The following is a 10,456-nucleotide window of genomic DNA, read 5'->3' as shown; positions in this document are numbered from 1 at the left end:
TCTAGTGCACATGGAAGGGCCAGGCTGAAGACTTCTATGAATAGTTTTCTGAAAACAGAGCTTTTGGTATTAATCAGTTATAATTAATTATAACCACAGGCACCTGAAGGATATATATTTCATTGCAGATAAAACTATTCAGTACTGGGACACCTGGGTGGCTCAGTTGGTTAAACTGCTGCCTTTGGCTCAGGTCATGACTCCAGGGTCCTAGGATTGAGTCCCGCATCAGGCTCCTTGCTCAGCAGGGAGCCTGCTTCTCTCTGCCTCTGCCTGCTGTGCACTCTTTCTCTCTCTCTGAGAAATAAATAAATAAAATCTTTAAAACTATTCGGTACCTATTAACTTCCTCTTGTTGAGTCCTTTTATTCTCTCATACCTCATATCCAACCCATCACAAATCTTGGCTCTGTCTTCAAAATATATCCAGAATCTGACCTCTTCTCACTGCTGTTGCCAACATATTAAAAATAACTAATAATAACTAAGCTAACAATAATAAACTAATAATACACTATAATAATTTAGTAAGAGAGTAAACCTTGTGTTAAGTGTTCTTACCACACACAAAAACATAAGATAATAATAAAGGAGGCAGGAGGAAACTTTGAAAATGGATATATTTATTGCCTTCATGGTATGATGGATTCATAGGTGTATACTTTTCCCTCAAATTCATTGATATGTATACATTAAATATGTACATTGAAAAATTTTCAGCTTTATTGAAATATAATTGACAAAACCATAAGATATTTAAAGTGTACACAATGATTTTGTATATGTATACATTATGAAAGGATCCCCCCAATCAAGTTAACTAACACATCAATCACCTACACATTTACATTTTAACTTTTTTTTCTTTTTGGTGAGGCGTTTCAGTTCTGATCATTTAATATATTTCAATAACACAATACAGTGTTATCAACTATTGCCTCCAAGCTATACATTAAATCTTCAGATCTTACTCATCTCATAACTGAAAAGTTTGAACCCATTTTCCAACCTCTCTCTATTTCCCTAATTACCCTGACAGCCATTTTCTACTGCTTCGATAAGTTCCACCTTTTTTTTCCCAGATTCTATGTACAAGTGATACCATGCATTATATTTCTTTGTCTGACTAAGTTATCTTAGCATTATGCCTTCCAGTTTTATTAATGTTGCCACAAAGGGCAGGATTTCTTCTTTCTAAAGCCTGAATCATATTTTGTATTTTATTCTATACATATACCACATTTTCTTTATCCATTCATCTGTCAATAAGCATTTAGGTTGTTTCCAAATCTAGGCTTTTGGGAATAATGCTGCAAAGAACACGGGAGGCTTTTGGTGCAAGGCTACACCCACTTTTGGAGCAACTGTTATTTTCAACAAAAATTAGCTTGTTACTGGCTTCTGGTAATAACAGGTAACATGTACCAAAGCTACTCATTCTGGACTGGGAATTATCTTGTTTAAATAGCCATAAAGTTAGACATTTCCAGCAGCAATCTACTACCCATTTCAAGTCATATATACAGAATGGAACCCTTGCCCCCATTACGGTCTCAAAGGTAAAAGTCAGATCAAAAGATGGTTTCTTAATGCTTGACTACCATATATTTTTAAAATTTATGCATTTGCTTGAAGGGGGAACTTTCTTATGACCAACTGACACAAAAGGATAAGACTCTAGGCTGGATTATCAATGGCCCCGAGGCCAGATTACCAATGGCCCAAGTATCAGTGAAGTGAGCTGTGTGGTATTATAGTTTTTCTCACACATGATCAAAAAACAGCAACAACAACATAACTGGGAAAGGAATTTCTGATCGGCCATTGTGCTTGGTAGAAGGTTGACTTGAAGTCAAGATTTACACTGATTCCTGAGAAGTAGCAAATAATTTGTCTAAATAACCAAGGGAAGAAACAAAACAAGATAATGACCTAATGAGATGAAGAGTAGAAGAGTATATTGGAGAGCCATGATATTCAGTTTCTCCTTGACATGTGGAACTCTTATTGCTATCAAATAAACATAATATGCTCATAAATTGCTTGCAAAGTTTATTTTTCAGATTCAGTCAGCATGAGAATAAAATGTCTCATAATTAGAACTCAATTTTTGAGTGAGATACAAATTGGAGAATGACAAAAAGAATGTTTAGAGAAATAATTTGGGTCACCCAGAATAGGTCCATGTCTGAAAGTAAATAAGTGTGTGCTTACCAGAGGTTCCCTACCAGAAACTTCCATGGGAGAATTGGGTAATTAACAGTATGTTTTAACTGTGGTTGTCAGTAAATCTTTCCCATCCTATCTAGTAGTTGCTAAATGAGGTTCAAGAATAAGGTAGCAGTTAAGGCAGGATGGAGGACATTTATGGGCTCAAAAGCCCAATTTGATTTCCTGAAGCCAATACGAATATCACTATACTGAAAATAAAGTGATATGCCTTAAGGCATCAACATGGGTGCCAGTAACGCACCTTGGCAACAAGTGAGTAACTTTGATCTTTCTCTTTGGGGAGAGGACAATACTTTTTTTTTTCTGATATAACCTGCTATTGATTTTTATTTTCCTTTTATGTTCAATATGTCTCAGAAAGTGGAGATAGGCTTATTCATTCACTACCATGAAAGGCTACACAGCATTTCTTCCAACCAAGGAATTTGTTTCAAAATAACAAAGCAAACAAACAGAGGCAATAAGTACATATTGCATGAATTATTTTGTAATTCCTTATTATTCATGGATAATAAGTCTTAAAGGATTGGCCTATTGAGAATTCTACTCTGACACCAGCTGAGGGATACCCCCCCCGAAGGATACTATCCCCCACAACTTTCCAGCAAGTTTAGTGTGCTGATTGCAGGAGGTGATATTAGCTGAACCATAAGTCAACATTTACATTCTCTTCCATTTGCTGAAACTCTTTGCTAGCCATTTTGAGTCTTTTGTGACTCTAGAGCAGCTTTCCTAAGCAGAAAAGGCTATCATCATATTGTCTGGGATGATCAATTCTGACTATGAAGAGAAAATAGAGGTCCTGTCACAGAGTAAGTGCTGAGATGTAAGTGTGCTGTTGACTCTGTGTTTTATCATTCCCTGAAGAAAAAGGTATTGAAAACCTCCTACAGCCTCATCTGAATGGATTTTCAAGGGCTCAAATCCCTCATAATTTTTCCAACTGACAAACTCTGGTACATCCTGAGAGGAAAAAAAGCTCAAATGAAGTGATAGACATGGAGGAAAATCAAGAGCTTTGGGACCAACTATAGGAGTGATACCTGTAATACATACCTGTGTTTAGCTATTATTCATCTTTTGTTGGTAATTACCAATATACTCACATACCAATTTTCTTTCCCTACCACTGGGCATAGTGTTTAATGAATGTTAAATTTACCACTAGTCTAAGTTACATAGAAAGGTGAGTAGTACATAAAAGGATTATGATAAATTAGATTGGGCAAGTGTTAATAATCATACAGTTTTATTTATAGAAATAATTTTGTACAAGGCACATTCAGAAATATATGTATAGGAAGAAAAATATGTGTGTGGCAGCAAAGTGGTAGAATATATTGAAGATGGCAGTCATGGTGTTTTTGAACCTCAACTTCTCATTTTTGCTAACTCCCTCAATGTATATAAAATATAAGGAGAGACTATGGACTCTGAAAAACAATCTGAGGGGTTTGAAGTGGCGGGGGGGGGGTGGGAGGTTGGGGGACCAGGTGGTGGGTATTATAGAGGGCACGGATTGCATGGAGCACTGGGTGTGGTGAAAAAATAATGAATAATGTTTTTCTGAAAATAAATAAATTGAAAAAAAATATATAAGGAGAAAAGTGGGCTCAGGGGAGTGACCTTTAATTCACTTTTAGTCTTTGTATTATCCATAGAACATCTGGTTAGAGGTGCAAATTCAGAGTTATATCAATGTGTCTGTAACTCATAGAAGAGCTTGGGGTTGGAGGCACAGGTTGGAAATTCTCAGTGTATAATGCATCTACTTGTGTCTAAAAGCATCCAAGAAGCCTGAGTAATATGAGATGAATGGGATGCAACTTTGGAGAACTGAGATGTCAAGAATGGTGAAGGTGTCCACAAATGTAGGACCACTAGTAAAAACGATGTCACAGAAACAGCAAGAAAAATGTTTCAAGAAAGAAAGAGTGAAAATGGCATCAGACCCTACTTTAAGAATTATAAGGCCACTGGTGTTTTAAGAAGAGAAGTTTCATAAAATGAAAGGGATCATGTAACTGGCATAGAAAAGGGAAGAAAAAGAACAAAAACTTAGTTTCAATAAGCTTGGCTGTGAAGGGAAAGGATGAAACAGGATAATGTCCTCACAAGATGAAGAGTAGAAGAATATATTGGAAAGCCATGATGTGACTCAGTTTCCCCTTGAGGTATAGTATTCTTATGGCTATCAATAAAAACATATGCACAATAATTGCTTGCAAAGTTGTATTTATTTTTCAGATCCAGTCAACAAGAGAACAAAATACCTCATAATGAAAACTCACTTTTTGAGTGAGATACAAATGTTTAGTTATTCTACTTAGTGACCATTTTTGTTCATTTATAAAATAAATACCTAGCCTGTTCTACCCGGAAATGTTACAATAGTGTTAACTGACCGCTGGGGTTACAGATTGTTGGCATATGTCTGAGCAAGAACAGGTTGTGACATGCCTGTATCTGTAAGGTATTGTACTGCCATCAGGACAGCTAAGAACAACTTCTCGGAACTCATAGTTATCTTCTCGGCAGCAAAGGCATGAATTTGTCAGCTTAAAGAGTGTATAATTGTATCTAAAGAAAAAGAAAATTCAGCAATAAATATTTTGGGGATATCTTCTGAGGCAAATTGACGTCAATGTTCAAATTATAATTGTCGAAGTGATTTAACAGTCCTTCCAACCAATTTATTCTTTTCCTATACCTTGCATTTCCCCCTCACCATGAACTTCTGATGTGAATCAGTGATATTAGAATGTAAGACCAAAAGAAATAAATCCAAAATGGAAATGTATAAGGTCATAATTAGAGCATTATGGTGCAATATATAAACAGATTTTTAAATATACTTCATGCCAAATTATTATTCTCTATATATTAACCTGTACATGAAAGTATCCATGAAGGAAAATATATATATATAATGTCTAACATGCAAGTGATGGTTTAGAAACACATTTTCAAACAAAAGTACTTGCTCAAATACTTTGAGTAATCACTGTGTAAAAATAAATACATTTGCCATGAACATATTATGTTTGATTTCTTTAGAAAACTGCTTTAAAATGATTCATCGCTATTGAAAATGTTTATTTCTCAGATCTCAATGTTTCAGATATTTGTTTTATCAGGTCTTGATCATTAGCTGTCATGTAAAAAATGTTCCATGTAATGTTTTAAAAGCTTAATTTCCTCCACAATGTTACAAAATTAATGCACAGTACACATTCAGATAAAAACTTACCGGACAGTCTTCTTGCATTCCCCTACACACCTTGCCATCTGGACTCTTTTCTGGCAACCATTGTACTTAATAGTCACATTCACAGGTGCAGATCTACAATTAGTCTTACCTAAAACAAAATGGACAACAGAGTCACAAATGAGGTTTAACATTAACAATTGCTAAGTCTCAGTTTTATTAACCTTAAAGTAGAGAATAACAACAAAAAATACTTCACAGCATTGTTGAAGGGATTAACTTCCTCGGAACCTAGCCCAAGGTACCTGGCTAATATTCAATAACTGTCTTTAATAAATTTTATCTTTTTATTATTGTTATAATTACTATCATAGAAGAAGGAGGAGGGAGGGGACAAGGAGAAAGGAGGAGGAAAGAGGAGAGAGGGAAGGGAAGATGAAGGGAATGGATTGTTTTTGACATCCATTTCTACTTTTTGATTATCCTTATGATCTAATATATCAGTTTACAACACAACCTGGTGATATTAGGAGAGCAAACTACATTTTTCTCCTGAAAATTAAATTTCTCTCTTATAAGCATCATTGCTTTTAACTGGGAAGAATGTTTCAACCAACATGAAAAAGAAACTACATTATGTACAAGTATCAATTATTAGTTAAAACATATAGGTTAGATGATCTGTTATGTTAAAAACACAGGAGACTTTCTATTAATGATCTGCCATTTTGTTTTAAACAAACACTAAATTTTTGTCAGCAGTTGACATTTCCTCTACATGCGGAGCTTAAAGCTACTTACATGTATAGCAACATTTTTTTGAATCATAGACTCGGTCTTCCTATAGGAGCAAGAGAAATAGAAAAGAAGACTTAAAAAGTCTGTATTTTTGTATAAATAATATAACATTTCTTAACTTAGTGGAATAACATTACAAAGGGGAAAAGGGAACAGATAAACATGATCTCTGATCCAGGAAGCATAGATGAAAGAGCATAGTAATAAAAATGAGTCTGAATATTTACCCTGAAATTTTATAATAGTGAGTAGAAAGGGAAAAAAGCATTTAAATTCTTCTTCAAAATAACACGCAAAGGGTAAAAAAAAAATTTCCCTCCCTTATTTTAGCTGAATAATACCTTAATATTGATATTACTACTGAACACTGTAAGTTTCTCATAGGCAGGACTTTTATCTTACACATTATTATACTCTTATACCTATCAATGTCTCAAAGTGAAAACTCAATAAATCCAGTGTTGGATTTAAGCTGAAATCAAACTTTAAGCTATATTATCAATTATATCTTTAGAAAGAAAAATAAGCTAAGATTGAACCATAAATTGGGAGCATTTATTATTAACTAATTAATTAATTTAAAACTTAAGATTAAAACTTAGCATATTAAGGGGAGGGTAAAAATGAAGACTGTGTCACAAAGAAAGTCCTGAACAGTAAATTTACATGTGATTTTATGAAAAATTTACATTTTTATAGAAAATGATTAACCAGAATCCATAAGCCCTGAAAAAAACAAAGATTTTTTTTTGGTTTGTTTAAAAATGGTAAAATGCTTTCCAAAGCAACTTACTTCTAGAATAGCACTAAATTAAGTTTTATAGAGCCTGCAAATATAACTTTGATATGAAAAATATACTTGGCAATAAAAGGTGTGAAACATAGCTGGAATGGAATCCACAAGGAATTTATGTCTGTTGGCCAGACACGTACTTTTCCAAATGAGAAAGAAGACAGCTTGCGTTTAAAAGAAGTGGATGTTGTTGATCATTACTTAAGAGGATGACTTACTTCTGGACACCAAGTCTGCTTTGGGCAGTCTTGGACCACTGCAACAAAACCAGTGTTGTGGCAGGAGTAGGAGATGCATGGGTTGCTGGGATCATCAAATGAAGCACCAATCTGGGAAGCAGGGAGGAAAGAGAGAACAAACTGATGATTCACCTGGATTTCTTTTTGAGGTTGAACATAAAACGTGTTAAAAAAATAAAATTCATGTTTAATGAATTTCCAGAGACACTTTCGGTCATTAATTAATATCTAAGAAAGAGTGGATTGAAAGACTCCAAATTCCATGAATAAACCAGTGTGCCTCCTTGAGAGCACAGAAGGTGTCAGGATTCTCGATCCCTAAATGAAGACCCATAGCTACCCAGTTACTCTATTTTTCAAATATTTTCAAGAAAGGTTATTTTATGGTGAGCAGTTAACCAATTATTATGTTACAAGTTTGAGTGAAAACAAGAAATCTAAGTAGAAAAAAATTGTACAAAATAGTTTTATCAGATTACCACAAATGACAATCCCACAAGACATCCTACTTCTGCCTCAGCTTGTGTTCCTACTTCTGCTTGTGTTCCTATATTTTTAAAGTTCTCTGGATTGCTTTAAAAATAATTTATGTTCAAAATTCCAACTCCAGTTTGGGAAACTGTATTTCAAATTGCAAAAATCAACTTTCTGGTAAACTGGAATTTTGTTATTTCAACTATTTTGTATATAAATGTTTAGAGGTAAAACTTTCCTTTTGTTCTTTAAACATCATCATCTTTTATGTTTAAAAACTGGCATAGTTTCTCAAGTCACTATCATCTTTGGAAAATAAAACCTAAGCAACACAGAGAGGAATTTGAGTGTTGTAAGTTATTGAGCTAAAACTCTCATTGGCTCTGTTTTATATATTTCTTAACATACTTCATAGATTTTATTTTAAACTTTTTTAATATTTAGTATCACCAGTTCAAATGTATTATCAATTTGAGAACCATCTGGGTTTTATGACTTCTTGGTACTTTTTCTAAAAAGTTAAATTACTTTCCAGAATGCCAAATCAGACATCAAAATCCAGCTCTAAATATACATGTCGGTATATTCACATAATGGGGTTCCAGTCTCTGGGGTTTTTTCATTTGATCTCTGACAGTTTGGCCATCTGATCTTTCTGGTTATAATTACAGTTTAACTCTGTTCATTGATTTAAATGTCACAGAGGGTGCCTTCTCCATCTGGTCTCGTCAGACCCCTGGGAAATTTTATTCAGAAGTTAGGTAGTTAATAATCAAGTATATTTTCCCCCTTTGAACTGAGTCTTATATGTAACTGAGTGTTACACTTAATGTTCCTTTTGAAATGAATATAGGGGAAAAAAATGAACAGATTCTGCTCTACCATTACCTATAGATTTTCCATACTATAAGCTGAAAGAGCCTGCCATTCATTCATAATTATGTAAATAAAATATTTTAAAATTAAAAACAGCCTTACCTCATAATCAATACTGTTAAACAAACATGTTCTTGGTTCTGAAAAATAAATACATCGTTTTTTCTTAAAATAAACATAATTCTGTTTTTTTAATAAACCAGAAACTGTATATGGGATCATATTTATCAACCAGTTAAAATGTTTCTTCCTACAACAACATCATCTCCTTTTAATCTACTAATTATATTCATAACTGTTAATTCTGGGTTTCCTCCACTCCAGAGATAGAGAGGTTTAAGAGCGCAAGTATGATTCTGTTTTATTGATCACACCTATCTAGCATAGAGTTGATATGTATTAGAAGCTTAATAAATATTTCTTGAACACATAAATAAGTAAATAACTCTTGGATTCAAATAATATATTATGGATACACACCACAGTATCCAATTTCACAGCAGGTGTCATTATCTTGGAACTTTACAAGTCTCTCTCCAGTTTTGCAAGTGGGTGCAGAAGGGCACTCCTTGAGGCTACAGTCCACAGTATTTGCATCAGTACAGGTGCACGTGTAACAATTGGCAGTCCATTCCTCTCCAGGCTACAGAAACAAACCAAGTTTAGACTTCTGTTCAAATATAGGAATGACAGCAAATTTGGATTAAAGTATAGAAAAACTGTACTTACAGATTTCTTTTCTCCCAGTGGACCATGACAAACTGTTAACATGAGATGGTAAATGCTAATTAAATTTGGCAAAATAGAACCATCTGTTATATGTAGATAACCACAAGGTTGCCAATACTGTAACTGGAACTAGGGTTTCAGAAACAGAATTATGGAGAATTGTATGGTACCGTACAATGGTACAATGGATAAATTACATCCATTTACTTGAGTAAATTGTCTCTAATGAGTATAGGTCTATTTCCTATTTTACAATTCCAGCATAGGATAAACATTAATTTCTGCTGGCAGTGGTCAATAAATCATGTGACTACTCTTTTTCTTACTGTTTTTCAGTCTGACTTCTACCACCATAATCCTACAAGTCACTAAGACTTTGTAATTATAAGGCCCTTATCATAAGGCCCTTTATCAGTTTTTCAAGTTCCTTACAATTGCTGACATTTTTAACTCTCAGGTTCTTGGAAATGTTCTCCTTCCTTCAGATTCAAACTCTGAAACTCCTTTCTTTACAAGCAGCTTTTTCTCTTTCCTCTCATTGCCTCTGCCCTTTCTCTGGCACTTTCTACCATCTCCAGTGTCCACTATAATGCTAAGTGGGAGGCTTCCAAATTCATAGCTCCAGGCCAGTTACCTCTTGTAAAGTATGGAGCCAGGATTCCCTCAGCCTAATAGTATCACGGCAGATCTATGACACCCACACACTCAATATGCACAAAACAGATTATATCACTTTGCTCCTGAAATCAGTATCTCATCTGAACTGGCTTCCTCCTGTTGAGAACCAAATTATCCTTTCAATTATTTGAGTTTGAAGTTTAGGACTCATTTTGATTCCTTCCATTCAATCACTTGGTATCCAATCGACCACAAAACCCTGTATTTTCTCTTTTTTTAAACATTTTATTTTTTTATTTTATTTTATTTCTTTTCAGGGTTTCAGAATTCATTGTTTATGCACTACACCCAGTGCTCCATGCATATGTGCCCTCTTTAATACCCACTACCAGACTCATCCAATTCCTCACCCCACCCCCCAAAGCCCTCAGTTTGTTTCTCAGAGTCCACAGTCTCTCATGGTTTGTCTCCCCCTCCATTTTCCCCCAA

The 10,456-nt window shown here is 34.4% G+C and overlaps 1 protein-coding gene across 1 annotated transcript in view; it reads right to left on the bottom strand.

The window, feature by feature from the left end:
- Nucleotides 1–4,572: 4,572 nt before the first annotated feature.
- MUC19 (mucin 19, oligomeric) overlaps nt 4,573–10,456 on the bottom strand; it is a 170,545-nt gene continuing 164,661 nt past the window's right edge. Inside the window, exons 111-117 of the mRNA XM_044226370.1 lie at nt 9,350–9,381; nt 9,101–9,263; nt 8,723–8,760; nt 7,250–7,360; nt 6,242–6,281; nt 5,483–5,591; nt 4,573–4,812 (exon numbers count right to left, since the gene is read on the bottom strand). Of these exons, the coding sequence (XP_044082305.1) occupies nt 4,629–4,812; nt 5,483–5,591; nt 6,242–6,281; nt 7,250–7,360; nt 8,723–8,760; nt 9,101–9,263; nt 9,350–9,381 (677 nt within the window). The 3' untranslated portion in view covers nt 4,573–4,628. The remainder of the gene's footprint in view (nt 4,813–5,482; nt 5,592–6,241; nt 6,282–7,249; nt 7,361–8,722; nt 8,761–9,100; nt 9,264–9,349; nt 9,382–10,456) is intronic.

Source organism: Neovison vison, chromosome 12 (genome assembly GCF_020171115.1).
Source record: "Neovison vison isolate M4711 chromosome 12, ASM_NN_V1, whole genome shotgun sequence".
NCBI lineage: Eukaryota > Metazoa > Chordata > Mammalia > Carnivora > Mustelidae > Neogale > Neogale vison.
The sequence above is the reverse complement of the archived record's forward strand: the minus strand, read 5'-3'. Positions and strand labels throughout refer to the sequence as shown.